A 22,130-nucleotide genomic window follows, 5' to 3' on the forward strand; every position below is an offset into this window, starting at 1 on the left:
CTACCCTGTGGCAGGCGAGAAAGAGACAAGCAGCAGGGCCCGGTGTCCCCGCCGAGGTGTCCCTGCTGCTGCCATCACCCGCTGCCAGCCCGCTCGGCAGGGACGGGGTGGCCCCGAGCTGGCACGGGGGGGCACGGGCACCTTCACACCCCGCTGGAGGCGTCCCCCGTGGTCACCAGGCTGTGCTGCTTCCTCCACTTCTGGACATCGTGGCCCTTCACGTCGCCTCCACCACCTCCTCCGTTCACCTTTCTACGAGCCCTTGAAGGAATGTGTGTGTTCGGACACCTACCTGGAGAAAAAGAGAGATTTTTTTTTAAGGAAATATCTGCATTTCAAAAGTCTTAAATTCTGTAAAACCTCTAGCCGTCCACCACGGAAAGGAAGCAATCCCGTGTGACAGAGATCACACCCACGACGGATAATCAACTTTAATAAGCCACACGCTTCATCAGCGGATATTAATTTGTATATAAATAGGCCTTCAGGAAAAAAAAATAAAAAATAAAAAATCAAGGCTCTGCTGTTTATAAGAAAAACACCAAAATCAACCCGCGGCGGGGACACAAAAACAAGAGTTTGCTATTTTTCCACAGAAATCAGTCGCGGGCTCTGTTGCTACACCATTTCTTTTTTATTTCCTTTTCCTGTTGGCTCCTTCAGTACGGTTCGAGTGCTACGGCCTCGCAGAAGGAAATCTGCGAGCCGAGGAACACGGAGCTATTCCAGCTATTCCTTTGCTACAAGACACCATCTGCCTCCCAGGCATAATCCCAGCTCAGGAGGAAACCAGTTTGGTCGCTGGACGTGTAACTGGATGCAAAAGGAGAGGGTTTGGGCCAAACGGCTTTCATGCTTACAGCAAAAGCCAGCCAGAATTATGCTTTTCTTCCCGGTGGAGTCGATCTGGCTTTCAACCAGCGTATTTTTAATCGGGTTACTCAGTAGCATTTCCTCAGGTGCCTGCTACCTGCGGCTTTGGTCTCCAAAATACAGAAGCCACGCTGAGTTTAAAGTCTTTCCCAAATGCCCCAAAGAGCTCGCCGCTCCTTTTAACCGCGTGAGATCTCTGCTCTAAAAAGGCAGCACCTCCCTGAAGCCCGGCCTCTTTCCTGAAGGAAACGAACATGAAGGTTTTTCTCACCCTGTGGCTTCAAAGCTCCTCTGGCACGCAGAAAAATAAAAGTCCCACGGTCCCCGAACCTGCCCTGCTGAAAAGATGTTGGAAAAGTCCGGGGCCCTTGGACACAACCAGAGCAAGGAAACGGGCAGAGCCTGGTGACTCGGGAAGGTCTCGGGACTAGAAAACGAGAATAAAATAGGAAAAGAGGCAGAGAACAGCTTGTCGGGAGCAATCAGACACAGATCAGGGCGGGAGGAAGGCACCAAGAAACAAGCACAGAGGCAGTGATGTTAACCTTCATCTCTGGGAGAGCAATTTCCTGACTTAGGGGCTGGTACCGATGGATTCAGATCCAAGAGATCTTTCCGAATAAAAGCTCTGGGTGGGAATTAGCTTGATGCTGGAAAAAACTGCCGAGTCCTGATACTGGAGGTGAAGGAACTGCTGCGGTGGGAGATCAAAGGGCAACGTGGCTCCGCTTCTTCCTGGTGACTTAGAGAGGACAGGAGGGAAATTACGATTTGGGGAATGGAAATAAAAGATCATGGAACAGCCTGAGAGCCCGGCTCTAACAGCTGGTATGCCACGACGGGCAGAAAAGAGAGGAGGAAAGGAGAGAAAAGACATGCTGGGGAGTACGTCCGTGGGACATAGCTAAGTCTCAGATGAACACAAGGAAGAACAGTCTTTGCTTTGTCTTCGCGTGCTCCTCATTTCTTTACCAACTAATAGCGATGGGCAGATCTGGATGAAATCGTGGAAACTTTGACAGAAAAAAAAGGGCGCTTTCAGGCCGTCGAAGCTAATCACGGAACTTCATCCCGTTATCGCGGCTGTAACCTAGTAATTCCCGCGTAAATATCTAACAGAGAAACATTCTTCTTCATTTCAGGTCATCAGAAACTGAAGATGCTATCGCTCCCCTTTGTAGATTAGCCTCATACTTAATCCTCTTCGCGATGTCTTTGCAAACGTGGCCAAAAAAAATCTTCATTTGTTTATCAGCTTCAGTAGGGCTTCAAAAGCTACGACCAAATAGCAGAGCTCGTCTGCAGAAGTGAAAAACCCACCACGCACAGATGGCCTCTGGTTTCTCCTTCTTCCTCGTCTTCTGCTCTTTCTTCCTTCGTCTTCTTTTTCTCTTTCTTCAGCTCGTCTGGAAAGCCATCGTCCCGTCTTGCCTTGCTCGTCCCCGCATGTCAGATGCCTCCTCAGCTCCTATGGGCAGCGTTTGAAAACCATGGAAAGCCCGGAGCCCCCGGTAAAAAGTCCCTCCAGGTGTCCTCACCATCATCGCCGGGTTGTAGGAAGAGGAATCCCAGCTCGAAGAAAGCTGAACCGCCAAGTTCTGAGGGCCCTGCCTCCCGGAAAAGCCTAAGAAAAAACCATTTATTTCACCCTCCGTGCCCTTCCATTCAGATTACCTCTCTACTTCACAAATAAGTGCTTGTGAAGCCACGCCGATTAAATTTGAAGCCACTTAGAGCTGACAGCACCGATAATTGGGGATTTTATGTAATGCAGAAGAGGGATCCCAGGTTCCAGCCCCGTCCACGAGGGTAAGGGACTGCAGGTCACCCAAGGCTAGGTGCATCCCATAATCCTGCGCTTGTAAATACTTCCCCTAAAGCAATTGGGTATCGAGGGTTCCCCCCTGAGCCAGATGGCTTTCGGCTTCTAAAACGGCCTCGACACATTCGTAATTTTCAGAGGGTATGGTTGTGAATAAGGGAGCAGCCCCGGAAAACAGAAACGCTGCTCTAAAGAGCACAACCCCTCAGTTGTTGCTAACAGCCCCTGTAAGAGGCAAGGCAGAAGAGTTCCCGCAGAGCCTGACTCGGGATTTAAAACCGAACGCTACAGAACACCGAATTAAACCTATAATAAAACGTAAGAGGGAAGCATTTGAGTTTGAGTGGGATTTATTAAGAAAAGCGTTAAAGTGGTGGCATTTTCACAACATGTTCCACGCAGCACAAAGGTCCAACTGAGCCTTTCTCTGCATCCGATTCTATCAAGAAAGGAGAAAAAAAAGAAAGCATTAATAACATAAAAGCCTGTGTAAGCCCAGGGAGGATTCTCCCCTGCAGCAATTCTGTCTGTTCCCTCTCCTCCCCAGCCCGACTTGCAGCTCTCTTACAGCACAAGAACCCCTTCTTATCCTAATTAACAATTTTAATGTATGGATTGTTTCAAGCCAATAACATCAGTCTGTTACAGGCGGTTTCACATAGTTGCATGTATAATCCCAGTAATTTCCACTTGGAAACAAAGATACGCAAAGGAAAAAGGTTACTGGAGGTTTTCAAGCTAATAAAGAGCTTTGGTTATTAGTCACGCCTTTGAAATACAACCTGAAGTCTAACAGCGGTGTTGGGAAAGTCTTTATTGAGTGTTTTTGGAAAGTCTGTATTGAGTATTTTTGGTTTTCACAAGTATTTTCCACGAGTAGATACAGGGCCTATCGTGTTCACCATCTATTTACTAGTTAGAGAGGGGAAATAAAGGCCACCGCTCGCCTCGAGCTCTCAGAGGGCGCTCTGCTGCCAGCACACCGTAACCTAGAAATTGTCTCCACGCAGATACGGGGAGCAGGGCAAAGCTCTGCCTCGGCTCTGACCTGGAAAGCTGACCTCCGAGGACAAGTGTCAGCTCCCACCGGCATGCAGTGGTCACAACAAGGTAATTTGGCCTTCGGTCTTGCTGCGAGCAGCAGCCACCAGGGTGCCAATTAACGCTCCCGGTGATTGCAGCGACGCGGGCATCTGGCTGCTGAGAACAAAATGTGCTGAGCGCAGCTGCTGTCGGCCGGATGGCTTTCCCTCGTCTCTTTCCAAACATCTTCCACCCCACACTCGGCTGGCTCTGCTGTGAACGACACCGGCATCTCCTCTAGCTTCTAACTAGGCTGGGATTTTTCCCGAGAACCTTTTTCTCAGGATAACATCTTTAAGAAAGAGCAACGCCACTCAAATTCTTGTTCCAGCTCCGGTTAGTTCATATTTCAGGCGTTTGCACGTGACTTTCTTTGACCGTACGAAGAATTCGGCTGCACTCGCATTGACCTAGATGGCTGCTGTTGAAAATCATTTTCTAATCTGCTGCTGTGAATGACCATGTCACGCTGCCCTCTGCATTTCTCTCCGGGCTCTCCCTCCCGTCACATGAAACACAAGCCAATAGTTGGAGCTTTCAGCACTGCACAGCCCACCTTCTCCCTGCTCATTGTTTCTCTTCCACGTGTCAAAAAGCCCTTTCCCTTTTCCGATGCATACAAGTGTAATCACGTTTTCAAACAAGCTTCTTTGTGTTGTGCCTGAATTTTTCAACTCTGACTTGAACCAACACACACTCAGGGGCTGATCTGAGAGCGAAGGATTGAAGTAGCTTTTTAAATCCTCTGCCACCCAAGCTTCTCGCTTGGTTCCAGTTCTCAAGCTTCCTTTTGCACATCATGACTCGGAGTCATTTCCAAAAGAGATGCTGAGCCTCCGACATGCATCCTTATTGACCTAGCCACAGATGAAATTGGCATCTAATATCACAGCAATCCCAAATGAAAGCTCCATTTGGAGCATCCAGCGAGGCAAACTCATCGTTTAATTTACCTGTCAAAGCACGTACGGTGTCCTCCTGCCCCACCCTGCATTGCATTGCATGGATTCCCTGTAAGAGCTAACAACATCGTGTTTGGATAAGGATGAGAGCCACAGATAAACCACACCGGGATGGTGTAACTTTATCCATACCCTGCCCACGCTCACGCTCTCATTGTCGCTGCACTGCCACAAACTGTGACCAAAGGTAAGAAACACTTTTATTTTTCTTTACACAGTATTAAGTGGCACGGCCTGAACAATAGCTCAATAAAGACCACCTCAGGAGGAAAGAACAAAACCTAAGGAGGGCATTTGTCAAAGGCTCACACGCATTTTAGCAGTGAAGGTGAATTTAAACCTACTAAGAACAGGTCTGTGGTGGGTTTTGTTTTCTTAGCTTTCCTCCACGGTTCATCTGGAAGTCCCACAGGGCCAGAGGATGAAAACTGCTGTGGTAGCCTGAGATCAGGATAACAGCTTAGCCTTCTGATGCTCACAGAGACACCTCCATCTATCTCTCCTACATCTCACAACACACCAGACAAAAAACCCAGGCAGCCCAAGCTTGGTGCCCTATGACAAATGGTGTGCAGGGTCCCACAGACATAGTGCTGAGCATCCTCTACCCCTCAGATCAGCTTCACTGTGCCCTGGCTGACCCCTGGGTAGAATCCTAGAAGCATTAGGGTTGGAAAAGCCCTCTGAGATGGTCCAACCATCCCCTACCACCAATGTCACCCACTAACCATGTCCCTAAGCACCACGTCCGACCGTTCCTTGAACACCCCCAGGGACGGTGACCCCACCACCTCCCTGGGCAACCCGTCCCTGTACCTGACCACTCTTTCTGATAAAAATGTCTCCTAATTTTCAACCTGAGCCTCCCCTGGCGCAACTCGAGGCCGTTCCCTCTGGTCCTATCGCTAGTTAACTGCCAGAAGGGGTAGCAGAGAGGCGACCTGCTGAGGGGGTCAGGCACGCCCGGGGGATGCTGAGGAGCTCCAGGGTCCCCCCCGGAGCCATCCCCAGCCTCCCCTCAGCCCCGCACCGCCCCCGGCCCTGCCCAGGCACCGGCCGGGCCGCCCAATCGTGCCTCGGGGAGCTCGGGCCGGGGCGGGGCGGCGCCGCCTCCTCTTCCTCGCCCTCTTCCTCCTCCTCCTCCTCCTCCTCCTCCCGCTCCAGCGCCGCCGCCCGCGGCCGCCGCCGCCGAGGGGAGCGCCATGGGACAAAAGAAGCGCTGAGCAGCGGGGCCGCAAGCGCCCAAGGCCGCGCCCGCGTCTGCTCGGTGCCCGCCTCGCCATGGCGGCCCCGAGCCGCTAGGCACGGCCCGGGAGCTCGCAGCCTCCTCTCCGGCCATGCCGAGCGGTGGCGGCGGCGGAGCCGCGGCGGCGGCGGCCTCCCCCGCCGCCGCCGCCTCCCCCGGCGAGCCGCCGCGCCTCCTCCTGCCGCCGCTGCTGCTCCTCCAGCGGCCCGACGCCCTCCTGCGGCACCGCCTCGCCGGCCTCGGCCTCCGCCACCGCGGGCAGCCCCCGGGGAGCCGGCGGCAAGCCCGGCAGCAGCAGCAGCAGCGGCGGCGGCGGCCGGGGGGGGACGGCTCCGGGCCGCCGGCGGAGCCCCCCGGGGGGGAGGAGGAGGAGGAGGAGGTAGAGGAAGAGGAGGACGAGGAGGAGGCGGCCGGGGACGAGGGGGACCTGGAGCTGGACGAGGAGGAGGAGGAGGAGCTGGCGGGGGAGGAAGAAGAGGAGGAAGAGGAGGAGGAGGAGGAGGACCCGGCCGCGCTGCTGCTGCTCTCCTCGTCCTCCTCGCCCTCGCTGCCGCCTCCCCCGCTGCTGCCGGCGCTGGGCTCCGTGCTGCTGTCGCCCGCTTTCGATGCTCAGGAGGCGGCGGCGGCGCTGTACGGGGTGGACGAGCCGCAGGGCATGATGGCGGCGGGGCTGCCCCACGCCTACAGCGGCGGCGGCGGCGGAGGGGGGGCGGCGGCGGCGGCGGCGGCCGCGGGCCTGAACGGCGAGCAGGCGGCGCTGCTCCGCCGAAAGAGCGTCAACACCACCGAGTGCGTGCCCGTGCCCAGCTCCGAGCATGTGGCCGAGATCGTGGGCCGCCAGGGTGAGCGGGGCCGGGGGGGCGAACGATGGACGGGGGGGTGTGGGGGGGGGGGGAGGGGGGAGGGGGGGGGCTGGGGGCGCACACACTGGCCCTGGGGGCCGCCCCCCCCCCTTTCACCCCAACGTGCAGGGGGCTGGAGGGGCCCAGCGTGGCTGAGGAACCAACCCCGTGAAGCAGGGGGTACAGGGGGAGCCCTGCTGGCATGGGTTGGGGCTGCAGGGCCCTGTGGGCGGCCCCATGTAGCGCCCATATGGCCGTGCTCGGCACCCTTCACCCCCAGCTGGCTGGGTCGGGCCGCTGCTAGGGCCTGTGGTGGGGTTCGTGGTGGGTTGCTGTGTTCAGAAGGCTCCCCGGGGTGCTAGGGCTCGGTAACTGCTTGGTGAGCTTTTTCAGCATCCCCTACAGCGACCGTTTACTTTGGTGTAGAAATGATTGAACAGGTTCCCTTCTCACAGCTCGACGCCTCCTCCCAGGCTTGCTGCCGTCTCGCTGAGGCCAGGGGACGGTGCAGGCTTTGGGCTGTGCTAAGTCAAGGCACAGGAGCGAGCACAGCCTTCTGGTAGTTATTAAGTGGGGGCATTTACGAACTCTAAAACCTAACGCAGAGCCTGGCCAAGTACAAGCAGGTGTTTGGGCTTGCTTTGTTCTTTGTTGGCATTCAGCTTAACGTCCTCGGTAAGCAGTTGCATTTCCCTTTGGGAGCTTGGGACCGTGTTTTACAAAGCCCTGTGCAGGGGTTCAGCTTGTATCAGCTCCCCCCTCGCTGCTGTTCTTCCTCACCCGCCCGCTTTGCCTTGAAGTTTGGGGTACGGGCTGAAACTTACCACAAGTTTCCACTGTGCACGCCGAGACGGGGCCGTGCAGGGCTTGGAGGAGGTGACCTGGAGGTGGGGAAATGAGCCACGAACAGCCCCCTTTCTGACTAAAAGTGATTGTCTGGTTCTGGTTTCCTGTTGGTCTCTACTGCTAAATTTCGTGTGCCTTTACCAAAAGGTCATTTCTGCGATGTCACGTTCATTGTTGGCCTTCCGTCTGGTCTCGGGGGAGGAGGAGTTGGATGTTTTACACCAGCTCTCCAGCAGCGAACCTAATTTTAAAAGCACTTTTCGTATCCAAAGCGAAGTGCAGAACAGTGTCAAGCGTAGGTGTGGCAGTGCAGACAAGTAGTTTTTCTCTTCCTTTTCCCTTTGTGTGTTTTTCTTTATTGGTTTGGGGGTTGTGTTTCGAGCTTGCTGATCAGATAATGAGAGGTTACGCTGTCTGGTCTCTTACATCAATGTGGCTTCTGTTTCTTTCTTTAGAAGAACCAGTAAAATCAGTAAGCCAGCGTGGTACTGAAGAGATGCACGCTGAGCTTCAGCAGGCGTTTGTTTCCTCATCCTAAATCTATTAGGCTTCAAGCATTTTTCCTCAAAGGTGGGTTTTCTGCTGGGTGTTTCAAAGGAGAGCCAAAGCCTGTGCTGGAGAAACTGGCATGTCCTGGGTCAGATAGCCATTCGTGACACCAAGGTCGAAAATATTTATCCGTTGTTAAAACAGTAAGTGGCACGTCCCTCCGGTACATCAACATGTGCGGGCTAGTCCGGCAGGCAGGTGGCTTTCTGCGCCCTTAAATGCAGAGGCACAAAATATCTTTTCCAAGAAATAATGCCTGAATGACTGAAGACCTTGCTTATGTGTCACTGGGGATGGGGGGCAGGAGGAGGGGTGGAAAACAGAACTGAGAACCAGTTCTTGCTTCAGTCCTTTGAAATGAAATGGGAAAAATTGGACGTCGAGGACCTATTAGGCTGGGTTGTTTGTTCTCCTCCGGGTTGGGATTGTTCTCTGTAGTGTGTTCCTCAGTACTTTGAGTCACTTAAAAACAAGATAATGGAGTTTGCATAAAAATAGGATCATTGTTCCTGAAGAGTTCATTTGCTGCTTCTGCTTTTATTTCTCATCTGATGTCACTCCGTCTGGCTTGTGATAAAATATTTGGCCTCGGTGGAGGAGAGGGATTGTATCGTAAAAGAACTCGGGCTGCAAAAGAGGAAAGGGTAGGAGTAGAAGGAGGAGAGCATGGTCTAAGAAAACTTTACCAAATGCATTTGCATGAAAGCTTTGCTTAAGGAGGTTCAGTCGTCATCTGCAGCGTAACTTGGTCTGCTTAGGGCAAGCCTTGTTGGAGTTGCGTCCCTCACCGATCGTTCCGCTCCCTCTCGAAGAGAAGATGCTGCATATTTTGTCACTAAAATGCCCCCTAAACAGCTGGCTGCGTTATCCTGAACGAATTCAGCTGACGTTTTATGCCTGCCTCTCCTGTGCTGTGTTACTTTTTTTGTTTTAATACCCAATTATGTAAGGAGGATGTAATCGGAAGGTGAACTCTGATGGGAAGTACTGCCCCCCCTGCGTGGAAGAGTAACAATAAATTGGAATTCCATGATATTTTCATCAAAATTTAATTCTTAGGTAGAGGAAGAGAACTTCCAGATGTTGCTTAGCAGAGCAGAGGAGCCCCCGATTCTTAAGAGCTCAGTAACCAAGCAGAACCTTGCGGCGCACGCATTTACCACTTCGCAGCGATGTGCGAGTTTCGGAGGCAAATATAGCCCTCAGACAGCGAAGTGGCGCTCCCGCAGCCCCCGCCGTAGGTAACGGTATCGCGGATTCCCACGTGGGTAGCCGTGCTTAGCAAATCTGTACTGGTGAGCTGCTCCCAGACGTGGGATGTCACAGCTGTGGAAGGTGCAGGGCGCCTAAAACGTACGCTGCGGTTTCTGGTTTTCGTGTGCGCGCTGGAGGATGCCGTTTTCTGGGGGCGGTAAGTTAATGTATAGCTACTGGAAGCACTTGCGTGGCTGTAAAAAGGGCTGGAAAAGGCTCGTGGAAGACTTCCTTTTAACAAATAGGAGGCCTTTAAAAAAGGAAAACAAAATACTGGAGTATTTGTGAAACCTGGGTCTGTTTTGTGGGTCTGTTTGGTTTTTTAATCTCAGGTGTTCTCACCCTTTACTTACTCGCATTGTCCCCCCAAAAATGAGCGTATCAGACCTGGTTGGAGTAGTGTGAGGAGTTTCTTCCACTTCAGAGACTACAAAGGTGAACAACAAAGGAAAAGATCCTTGTATCCTTTTAGTCTTGTTTAGGCATGCGACTGGGAGCCAGGAAAACTAGATTCCATTCGTGGCATTGTACAGGCTTCCTGCGTGGATTCGGGTTTGCTGCTGAATGCAACCTTCAGTGAATTGACCGGTCCTCGTGCTGAGCAGAAAAATGGTTTTCTTTCCTGCTAGCAGCTGAAAATGCTGCGTGCAACAAGTTGCACCGGTTTAAAAAGGGGAAAAAGCTGGAGAGAAGTGTTCTTGAGAACTGGGAGCGAGCAAGCTGCATCTCCGTTTAGGTGACCTTGTTTGCCTGCAAAAAGCTGGGGTAGGGCGTATGCCCAAAATTACATCAGCCTGCATCCAAACTGCAAAGAGCTCTGGAGATGTAACTGCGGAGTCCTCGTTTTAATCTCTAAATCACATGAAAGCTTTGTAAAAGTCTGCCGTGAATCACCCGAACGCGTTTTCCTATACGTAAACTTGCTGATGGGGATTTTTCCGCGGCAGTTCCGCCGTGGCCTGGTAGGCCTCGAGAAGGCTTTGGTTAGGTAGAACAGGAGTTTTCGGTGCTCCTGAGGTGAGAAGAAGACGTGTTTATATCCTAAAATCTTTCCAATTGCGCGTACCCTTGATGAAGCTGACAGTGGTGTTCTTTTTTCTCCCCGAGATACCCATCGAGTTGGAGCTATTTAACTCCAAAGCCCGATGCCTCTGTAAGAACAGTTCAGACGACGGCTGCGGAACTCGAAGCTGAAGCAGGCAGGGCGGTCTCCAAACCCCAGATGAGTAAGAGGAGGAGGGATGATATCATCCCATTTCGCTGATTAAATCGATAATGACAAATCTGCTTTGCGTGAGACGGCCTTGCAACGAAAATAACGTTATTATGTATATTTAATGATCCCGGGCTCCCGTTTTGCTCTCTGCTTTTGAACGTGGGCTCTTGAGAAAAAATGATTCCTTGGCTTAAAATAGTCGTGTAAATTCAAACAAAGCAACAAAAAAATACTGATAAGCAGGTAGCTTATCATAGCTCAGCAGCCAAATAAGACTAGCTGCCGCTCTTGAGGAGTGGAAATAGTGCTAAAACAATCCTAGAGCTCATCCTTGTGTAAGCCGAGTCCAGTCCATGGGTGTCTCGTGGTAGGATAATTACCTTGAAAGCTAACAAAGCAGAGACTTGAGATTTTGGGGGCTTGTGCCTTTTTTTTAAACCTGTAGCAAGCACGTTATTAAATGCTACGAAAAGTGGCTCGTTCTGAAGCCTGAAAGAAAGCCTTCGGGTTGGCTTTCAACAAGCAGCTTACGCTGTTTTTTTTTTCTGAGAAGTTGCTGCACTTCGTTTTTCCAGCCTGGGACTTCAGGAACTGAAACACTTCAGTCTGCCAGAGCCCGAAATTGCCGCTGAAGTTTCAGCGGCCTGGAGCTCTGGTACGACATAACAAACATCGTTTCAGTCCTGCTGTTTGTCATTTGCGCTGTGCAAAGATCCAACTCGGGTTTCAAAGTTTGTCAGAAGGGTGCAGGTCCTCCAGCTGGGGTCATAAATCCTAAACCCTAAATGCTGCTCTTGTTTGGCTCGTTGGGTGGGAGGCACACCGAACACGGCGCGCGCTTGAGAGAGATTTTGCTCTTTGTGCAGCCTGCCAGAAATTCTGTAGGCTTTTACCTGTGAGCACCAGCAGCGAATACCTGCATAAATAAGATCTGATAAATCTGAAATTAAAATTAAAAACAATCTTGAAACGTGTAATGCAAACCTCTCATCTCCTGGTCCTTATCCTTCTCTTGTGAAATGGCTGTTTTCTAAAGAGTGTTTTGTTTTCTTTTAACTTTAAAACATAAACATGCAAAAGAAATCCCGATTGATGCACTTCCAGACTGCAGTGTATGAACGTGTCTTGGTGGCGTAAAAGAAGTGATTTTCTCTTTTAACTTGTCAGTAAAGGCAGCAGGACATTTCCTTCTCTTGGTCCCTGTTACCCTCTCTCTGTGGTCTGAATTTCTGGAAGAAAAAATCGGTTTTAAACAGAAAAAAAAAAAAACTGTATCTCAAAGATCATAAATTTGTCTTTGATGCAACACGAGGCCGGTTCCCAGCTGCTGGCAAGAATTAACGATTTTCTTTACCAGCGACAGCGTTTTAAAAACTTGTAACAAGAAGAAGAGAAGGCCGCTGAGCGCTGGGTTGTTATTTAATCAAAACAAAAGGCCTGAAAGCTGTAAATGAAACCTGAATTTCATACTTCATTCGGTCTTTAAGAATGCTGTCTTCCTTTTTCTTTCGATTTCAGGTATTCCTTTAAGTTTCTGAGATCTTGGCAACGCTCAAGATTTCGGGTTCTCGGTTTCCTTCGCCGGCGTGGGTCGGTAATCCTGCAGCCAGCACCGAGCTCTCTGCTGCCTGTTTGAACAAAGGCACAGCAAAATCTCTTATTTTTTACCTTCTTGGTTCATTTTACCTTCAACAATGTGCTATGGGGTGTCACGTTTAAAAACACAGCTCTTGAAACCCAGGGATTTGGGGGTTGTATAGAAGCCACGTCAGGGTTTTTAATGCAGTCTTCCTTTACCTGGCCACCTTGATGTGCTGAATGGGGTGTCGAATGTGGTCCCTTTTAATACCCTGCATCCTTGGGCAGCTCACATTTCCCAAAACTCGTCTCCGCATCAATCCTGTTAAGGAAAACAACTTTTCCTACGGTTATTTTAGACGCGTTCCCTCTTCTACGCTGCTGCTGTTCTGCTGTTGGGTCTTTGCTTCTGCTGCAGCTGCTACATTAGTCCTGCTATTGCAGCAGTGCAAGTAATTAATAATACAAGTTGCTGCCCTCTGGCTCTCTGGCTGCATGGAACTTGTTTACCGAGCTGCCATCTGTCTTGGGAACGGGAGTATTCCTCTGCCTGTGCAATCGCGGATTTGATAAATGGCCCCAGCCTGATAAACAGAAGGAAGCAGCGCGCTGGCTGTCTGCTTCGCTCTGCACCGGGCTGATACATCTGTAGTGATTGATGTGGGGTATACCTGGGAAACCTTGACTAAAGTGTTTATTTGCTGTTTGAGAACCAGGGATTTTCTCTCCCAGAAGAGAGGAAACCCCACTCCCTCTCATTTAGCCCCACCGAGGATTTTACTGCAATTCCTTGGCTTTTAGGTAAGGTGCTTGAGATTTCCAGGTTTTCCCCCTTCCTGGCACGTAGGCAAGCCCGAGCCCACGTGCCTCCAGTGTCTGCCTTCAGCTTGAAGGGGGAATCCTAACTTTATTTAGAGTCGGAACTTTATTTAGAGCCCCTGCGGGGGGGCTGCACAGAAACAAAAAGCTGGTGCGAACCGTCGCGCTGTCTGGAAAGCGTCTCGCCTGAAAACCCTCCTGACGAGGAGGAAAGTTGGGTGTCATCCTGTACACGCAAAAATACAAAGCAGTGGCCCAAAAAAAAAAAAAATAGTCACTTGCTCCTCCGGAATGGGTGAGTGTGATGAAACGATGCTGGGAGTAGCGTCGGTCACTATATATAGCGCGAGTCATAATGAGACGTTCCGCGGGCAGGCACGGGGTTTGGGGAGCTGCAATGTAGCTGAAGGCCTTGGATTGCAGCGGTGAGTTAACAAGGGGGTCGGGAGGCAGGGAAAACGGGTATAAAACGCTCTTGTTTCGCTCGATAGATCCCTTACGTCCTCTTGGGATAATTTACCAGCTGAATTTCCCTTCCTCCTGTGCTACGCCGGTCAGGAATTCGCCTGCTTGTAGCGTTGCTTGTTGGAGCTGAGAGGTGGTTATTACCTGAGTACAGCACTCCTGATGGGAATTGCTTGTCTAAAACCATCGGAGCAGAGAGCCAGAGTGTTGTTCCCGAGTCTCGGGCAGCAACGGGTAGCTTGTGATGGTGGTAAGTAGCTTGCCGTGGGAAATTTGTAAAGCCCTGCTTCGTGGCTTCTCGTTAGGAGGCAACCCTAATGCGATAAACGAGGATGAAAAATCACTTTTGGAAAGTTCTGCTTGGTAATTTTTGTCCAGGTTTAGGTATAATCCCTTCAAATTGCTTAAAACTCTAAAGCAGTACTTCTACAACCTTGGTTCCTGAAGATGAAGTGCTGAATGGGTGCTAAATAAATAGGTTCCTCTTCGGGAAGCGCAGAGAAAATGTGTCTTCCTTGAACCAACTAGTCAACACCTAGCTGGAAGGACGTATCAGGAGCTGAAATCAGCCAGCCCATGGATAAAAATCAAGGTGTGAGATGAATGAATAACTGCTCGTAGCATCTCTAAGATGTTCGGTCAAATAATCTTAAGGGGAAAAACGGGGAGGAGCCTGGAGAGGAAAGGTAGGAATCGAGGCACACAGGGTGAATATTTCTCAGGGCTTTGGTGTTGACTCAGTTCCTCGTCTGATGAGGAAGCAGACGAGGACTAAATCTTTGCATAAACTTCAAGGGTTTGCCTCTTAACCGTGGCAGTGTGTGCTCATGGTTGCCTGTACTGCTGAGGCAAGTGTGTTGAATAGAAATAGTGTCTTTGTGGGGATCCTGCTGGGACAGCTGTTAAATTTTACATCGGTAACAAAACTGCTTTTTTTTTTGGTGTTTGTGACTTTGCTACCACGAAAAGTTCCACTTGAGTTCAATGAAATTGAGCTGAAATCAAGGAATCGAACCAATTATTCGATCAATGAATCGAAATTCAACGCTTAGAGTGAACTTTCAGCCCCAGTCCCCTCTTCAGGCTTTATCCCCGTACGTCCAAGCCACGGATGGCGCGCTCTGATTGATCGCAGACGCGTGGGGAGCTCTATTTTTCTGTCTGAGCTCGGGAAATGTCTTGATCCAGCACTGCCCCCGTGACTTCAGAGCCGGCCGATTTCACCTCGGGCGCAGCGTGGCTGGATGCCGCGAATTGTAGGCGAGGGGACGGGACCGGCCGTGCTTTATCATCACCTCGCTAGCGACTGACGGACGAGGGGAGGAAACCAGAGCAGCTGAGGAGGAGCAAACAGGCAGCTCATCCTGCCGGAGCCGTGTAACGGGGGTGGCTGACCTTGTGTTCTGACATGACGGGCTTTACAGTAGCCCTTTGTGAGGTTTCTGCCGCCGCTCCTCGCAAACGAAAGCGAGCTGCCGTTGACTGCCTCGTTCAGAAATCTCGGCTTTCAGACGCGGCAGTTTCCTTGAGTTCCTTCTGACTTCTCAGATAAAGATTGTAACTGAGCTGCGGTTTGCAAAGCGTCAGGAGAACCTGCTCTGAAATGTGAACGCTGAGGGTTGTTGGGGCACTGTGGAGACCTGGAATTAAGCAGATCTGAATTGTGTTTCCTAGTGAAGAGTTAGATTTCACGTGTATATATTGTATGAGATGCTCCTGGTGTTTATCAAAAGGATGCCGCCTCTTATTTCTGTGAAATGTGAATACGTCTTTGGGTGGAGCGGGGTGAATGAAAGCGGTTTGTGCAGGTCAGAGAACAACCGATAGGCATCAGGAGGCCCGCTTTGTTTTTAGGCGTTGCAGTAAAGAGTTTCATCGTCGTGAAAACTCGAGCAGCACCACGGTGGGGACCTTGTGGTCTTAAATTTCAAGCGCCCAGGCAATGTCCACGCAGCTGCCTTAGTGGTGAGAGCGGGAGCTGCTGGTGAGGAGCACAAAGACGGAGAGAGCGAAGGCGAATCGCCAAAGCGAGGTGCTGTGGCGAGCAGGGAACCTTCAGACTGCTTCCAGAAGGCACCTCATGCCCGCGTTCCCCTTCTGCGCGAGGCTGAGGCTCAGCTTTTCTCCTTCCCTGGTGGCCCCGGGGCCTGCTCTCCTGGCCAGGTGCTCTTGTGCCGAGCTCCTTCCCTTGCCCAGAGCCGTCCGCGTGCCTCCCGCTGCTCTCTGCTGGAGGTAGGGCCTCCAGAACATGATGATGAGCTTCCTCTCCAGCTGTGTGCCGGGAACAAAAGCCTCTTGTCTTCAGCCTTTGTCCTTGCAGCGGCCCTGCGAGGAGAGGCTCTCCCTTCCCGCTGTTACGACCCGCAGCGGCGTATTTGCTATGAGAAAATAGGGAAATAAAAAACAGTTTGCCAGTGAAACGATGCGTAAAACACTTGGGCTGCAAACGTTGCTTGAGGTTGTTTTAAGAGGAGGTTGCCTTTAAAGTGACATTTCAAGACAAACCTTGAACTTTTTATAGGCTAAGTTTGGTTAAAACGGGGTCCAGTGGTCCAAAACGCCTGAAGCATTCAAGGTGCTGCCACCGTGTCCTGGAACACGTGAAAATTCACTCCCCAAAATCAAAGGCGAACACTTGCTTCACTTCTTGCTTCTCTTTCAGGCTGCGTTTACACGATTACCAAGAGAGATCCCGTGTAGGCACGTAATATTACACAGGTTGCACGCACCAAACCGCTTGAGCTCCTACTTGGCAGATTGAGGAGTGGCTCCTTCATCCTGCAGGGAAGAGTGGGGTTGAAATAACGGCGATAACGGGAAGCAAATGAAGAAATCACAGTAAAACGATGACTTTATATCCTCCACAAGCTGTGATACAGACCCTTCTCTCGCTTGTAAATACTTAATTGGATTTTAGGGCACACTTGGATGTGGAAGGCTGGTATATCAGGAGGCTTAAGCATTTCTGTGAGCGTTTAGCCCATGTGTGGGATCTTAGAAATAACTCGGGGATACCCAATAAATGGGAAAAAAAAACATAAATTCAACGGTATTTTGGGGATGTTCATCAGTTGTCTGTTGCAGTAAAAGCCATCCGAGTTCATTCGGCAGCTGATAGCAGTAGAGATGACAGGCTCGAGTTGCCCGAGAAGTGTTGCTAAAATAGTTTGTGGCTTTCGGTGTCGGAGGTGCGCTTGGAAATATCGGTAGAACTTGTTACCGCTTTCACTGGTGCGGCTCGCAGAGGAAAAAAACAAACCTGCTGCTTCTGGTTTCACCCGATGGTTTCTTGAAACACTCAAACAGCTCAAAATAGACCGCTTTCTTGTGGCTTTCTAAACTTAGCCGTGTCGCTAACCTTGTGTGTGTTTCCTTCAAACAGGTTGCAAAATTAAAGCACTAAGGGCCAAGACGAATACTTACATTAAGACCCCCGTTCGTGGAGAAGAACCCATCTTTGTCGTCACTGGACGGAAAGAGGACGTAGCCATGGCCAAAAGGGAAATTCTCTCCGCTGCTGAGCACTTCTCCATGATCAGAGCGTCGCGCAACAAAAACGGTCCTGCCCTGGGAGGCTTGCCATGTACCCCCAACCTGCCAGGGCAGACAACAGTCCAAGTCAGGGTGCCTTACCGTGTAGTTGGGCTCGTGGTTGGACCTAAAGGAGCTACAATCAAAAGAATTCAGCAGCAGACGCATACCTACATAGTCACTCCCAGCAGGGACAAGGAGCCCGTCTTCGAAGTGACGGGGATGCCTGAAAACGTCGACCGGGCGCGCGAGGAAATCGAGATGCACATAGCCATGCGTACCGGCAACTACATCGAGCTGAACGAAGAGAACGATTTCCATTACAACGGTACCGACGTGAGCTTTGAGGGAGGCACTCTTGGGTCCGCGTGGCTTACTTCTAACCCCGTCCCTCCTAGCCGCACCAGAATGATTTCGAATTACAGAAATGACAGCTCCAGCTCCTTGGGAAGTGGCTCCACAGATTCCTATTTTGGAAGCAATAGATTGGCTGACTTCAGCCCAACCAGTCCGTTCAGCACAGGCAACTTTTGGTTCGGAGAAACGCTGCCTTCCGTGGGCACGGAGGAGCTTGCAGTCGACTCTCCTGCGTACGACTCCTTACCGACGCCTTCCCAAACCATTTGGACCCCTTTCGAACCCGTAAACCCGCTCTCTGGCTTTGGTAGCGACCCTACGAGTAACGTCAAGCCTCAGCGCAGAGGGAGCCAGCCATCCACTCCTCGCCTGTCGCCCACCTTCCCGGAAAGCCTGGAGCACCCCTTGGCTAGGAGAGTGAGGAGCGACCCACCTAGCACGGGCAACCAAGCCGGCCTTCCGATCTACATCCCCGCTTTTTCTAACGGTACCAACAGCTATTCCTCTTCCAACGGCGGCTCCACCTCCAGCTCGCCCCCCGAGTCGAGACGGAAGCACGACTGCGTGATATGCTTCGAGAACGAAGTCATTGCGGCCCTGGTCCCCTGCGGCCACAATCTCTTCTGCATGGAGTGTGCCAACAAAATCTGTGAAAAAGAAACGCCATCGTGTCCTGTTTGCCAGACAGCTGTTACTCAGGCAATCCAAATCCACTCTTAAGTATATATAGATATTATTATTATATATGGACATCTAAAGGCATGGGTGTAATGGTACCCTCTAGTAAACTTCCTAAGTAATTCTGACTGTTGGGCTTTCTTGGGATTAGGCTAAAGTTGTTAATAAATCTATCCGTTCCTAAAAGGCTGCTACGGTAACACTAAACCTAGGTGGTCTCTGTCCGGTTCGGTTCCAGCAGATGGCATGCATAGCAGAGGTGCATCTGGCGTAATACGGCACGGCGAGGGGAAGTTTTGAGCAATTACACAACTGCAAAAGAAATTTTACAGGCTTTCCGAAGGATCTCAGTTGAGCGTTTGACTTCTGTGTGCTGGCAGCAACGAACCTCAGAGCCTAAGCACAGAAGTACCAGTCTGCTGCCGAGGGTTTGTGGCATTATCAATATATCAAACAACACTTCCAATGCTGCCTTCTTTACACTGCCAGTTTTGAAAAAACAGGTTTGGGGAAATCTTTTTCTTTTGCTTGATGCAACAACTTATGCCTAATTCTTCAGCATTGCAAATACTTTTTTTTTTTCTTTTAAAGCGTAGTTCGAGCTCTTGACAAGGATTTAAGGTTATCGGCAGGATCAGAATGAATTACTGCTACGGTGAGCGGGGAGAGAAGCTGCCCGCTGCACCTCCTTGTTTCGCCCAAGGTGTTGACAGTAGTATGTTCAGAGGATCAGGAACGTATCGTCTCGATTGTGAATTCCTACCCACTGCTTTTCTTAATGTAATGTGGAAGAGTCCGGCTGGCTTCATCCCATTTCAGTAAGGGCTTTGGGATGCACATACTTCGACTAATAGTGAGGATGCTGACATTCCGTTCATTAGTCCGATCAAGCTGTTCTTAAATTACGTTTTAGAGAGTGTGTAGTTCAAAATGTGAAGCATTTTATGTTCAATCCATATTTGTCTTGCACATATATAAATATATATTTTATTTTTAGTAACGGAAAGGAAAAAGGGGGGTTGCGTACGTGCCCTTGTATTATTCATGACAGCAGCTGTGACAGTGGCCCTGCAATCAGTTTACTTCATTTCAAAACCGTCTTTCCAATCATAAGGAAAAATGTCTTTTGAATGCGCTTCTTACATTTCAACCTGTGGATGTTCCTAGCTCCTTCATCCTCAGTACGTTCCCAAATCTGTGCTGGCATATATTAAAAAAAAAAAAAAATACAAAAAAAAAAGACACAAAGGGGAGTTCTGGTGGATTTTTCTATTTTTTTTGAAGCATTATTTTCCCAAGACAAGACAAAGCTTTTTTCTCAGTATAACAAAAAAAAAAAGAGAAATTATATGTGTATTGAACTAGTAAATATACAGAAATTTTATTTTTTATTTCCACTTGAAGAGTTACATTTCGTATAAAAGTTTACAAATAACGGTTTTTATTTTATGATCTTCAGTATAAGAGTTGCCTTGATGGCATATTATGTAATGCATAACTTTAATGCTAATTGCTTGTAGGATAGTTACATGTCAGTATTGAAACCTAATCTCTAGCTGCAGTCGTGTAGATACGAACAAACGTTCACCGAGCATGTATTTTGTATTTTATTGCATTGTACACGGCAACTAATAAGCCAAGGAATCGACAGACATTAGGTGCGTGTACCATTTCTATAAACCACAAACTAAGAATGATAAACTATCAATATAGTTTAGTATTTGCTAATTTTACTACACTTTTTGTTATGTATATGTAGGGAGGTCATAGGGATTATAAATTCAATTTGAGTAAAGTTTAAAAACCATATATTTTATGATAAAGGGCCTTTAACTTATGATGGCCAAAGCACTGATATTATATATTTGCTGTAAAGAGAATTATAAGAGTTTTATTTTTCTGATATTAAAAGTTACTTAATAAAGACTTGTTTCCATTAACTGGAGCCTGTTGCTGTCTTCGGGGTCGAGGCTTCGGGCAGGCTGTGGGCTGATGGCTGGGGATTTGCGGGTAAGGAAGGGGAGGTTTTGTGACTGCTGGCCTCATCTCCTGCCTCGGTGAGCCCCAAACCAGCCCCTGTGCATCTCCTGTTCCCTTGCCCTGTGATGGGGTCTGCTGGGCTCTGCTCCTGTCTGCTCGCCCAGCGGAGCACCTGGGCTGCTGACTGACTCCTCCCCAGTATGGATAAGAGAACAGAACTTAATAAGAAAAGGCATTTTAAGGCCACCTGGCTTGGAAAGTACATATTTATAAATACTCTGTGTACGCTGCCTGAGGCTGTTCTCTGCAGTCGGGCTCTGCTCCCTGCATGGCGCTTGTGGGAGCCCCTTTTGGGGCTGTGCTGCAGCGTCAGGGCAGGGTGCTGCCAGGTCCTCCACAAGGGAAATAAATAGATCCCTTCCCAGCAGTACGAACACCTGCACTCACTAACACTTCTCCTGTGTAGACAAAGATGCCTGGGGGATATTTCACCCCCTCCTTCATCAGGAACTATTGAAGCACCCCTAGGTGTCGAGGTGGTGGAGGTCCTGCAGACCCTCCATCTTGGAGCTGGTGTCCTCAAAGTTCCTGTTCATTCAGGGGAAATTAGAATGTTTCTTCTTTGCTTTCTTTTTTTTTCATTAGCAAGTCTTGGGAAGAGATCAAAGAGTATTTAAATTCACTTCACATGGGGCTCGGGGTGGTTTTAGTGTTCAGCAGGAGGCCTCAGACTCCAAACCTCCGGCAGCAGGTTGGGCGATGCAGCCTTGATGTTCCTAGACGTGTAACCCGTCCCAAAGCCCAGCTCTCCCCCAGGGTTTCCTCAGTAGAGCAAGCAGCACTGCAGCTCCTGCTGAGTTGCATAAGGCAGGCAAGGGCTTAAAAAGCTCCAGTTCTCCTAAATTTGTTGTAGTGAATTTATTTTTCCATGCTAAGGAGTGCTTGTGACGAGTGACTAACCAGCCTGGAATTTCAACTTCTGTTCGAGGAGGGGAAGCACTTGCCACCAGGCATGGCCTGAACCAGCTGCAGGCCAGGCAGTCCAGAGGAACCTCTGGGGGCAGTGATGTTCATTAAGAAACCTTCTCTCAGTTGATCTGGGGAAACAAAAAATGCTGTTACTTGTTTCTAAGGGGGAAGCTCACATCCACAGTAGTGAGGGGCTGTCATATAAGGCCAGTAGCCGACTGCTCCACAAAACAAAACACAGCATGGGAGTGCTTGGGACCAGGAGGAGGAGGGCAAATCTGCCAAAGGAAAAGGAGATACTGGAACCATGCTGGGCATCATGAGCCCGTGGTGCTGATGTCCTGCTCCCAAACCTGTCCCTTCCTCATGGTTCGTGAGGGCAGAGCCACAGCGTGCCACAGAGGCTTTGCAGGATCAGGGCCTCGCTTACAAGGCTCGTGGTAAAAGCCAGGCCCTGGGGAAGGCACCCCAAGACTGCCATCTGTGAGCACAGCTCCTTAGTTCCGCATCGTCTGCCTTTACCTCAAGAGAGGCGGCTGTGGGGCCATTACAACCGTTGGGACCATAACAGCCATGACATGGCAGCTGCAGCCCCTCAGGGCCATGGGCCAGGAGTTGGGTGTCCAAAGTTTTGCCCTGGCTCCACAGCCGGTGAAGCCCTCAGTGTGTCCCCTCAGAAAGCCCAGCCCCAACACGCCATGGAACTGCCCTCACCAAGCTCTGTGGGGCTGCGTGTGTTTGGTGTTTTAGCCCCATAACAGCAAAGCTCCGTGGGTCTTTCAGAGGAAGTCTGGGGAAAGTATCTGTGAACACAAGTCCTGTGAGGAACGGCTGAGGAAACTGGAGTTGTTTCATCTGGAGAAGAGGAGGCTCAGGGAAGGCCTTACGGCTCTCTACAGATACCTGAAAGGAAGGTGTGGCGAGCAGGGGTCAGCCTCTTCTCACAGGAAACTAGTGATAGGACTAGAGGGAATGGCCTCAAGTTGTGCCAGGGGAGGTTTAGGTTGAAAATTAGGAGACATTTCTGTCAGAAAGAGTGGTCAGGTACAGGGACGGGTTG

General features: G+C 50.2%; 1 protein-coding gene across 1 annotated transcript; it reads left to right on the forward strand.

The window, feature by feature from the left end:
• Nucleotides 1–6,368: 6,368 nt before the first annotated feature.
• On the forward strand, nucleotides 6,369–20,061 carry MEX3C (mex-3 RNA binding family member C; the record flags this gene model as incomplete). Its single annotated transcript, XM_035310516.1, has 2 exons — nucleotides 6,369–6,828; nucleotides 16,938–20,061. Coding segments are annotated over 2 exons (1,686 nt in total), but the record flags the coding sequence as incomplete, so codon positions are not given.
• Between the last annotated feature and the right edge of the window lie 2,069 nt (nucleotides 20,062–22,130).

This window comes from Oxyura jamaicensis, chromosome Z, assembly GCF_011077185.1.
Source record: "Oxyura jamaicensis isolate SHBP4307 breed ruddy duck chromosome Z, BPBGC_Ojam_1.0, whole genome shotgun sequence".
Taxonomy (NCBI): Eukaryota; Metazoa; Chordata; class Aves; order Anseriformes; family Anatidae; genus Oxyura; species Oxyura jamaicensis.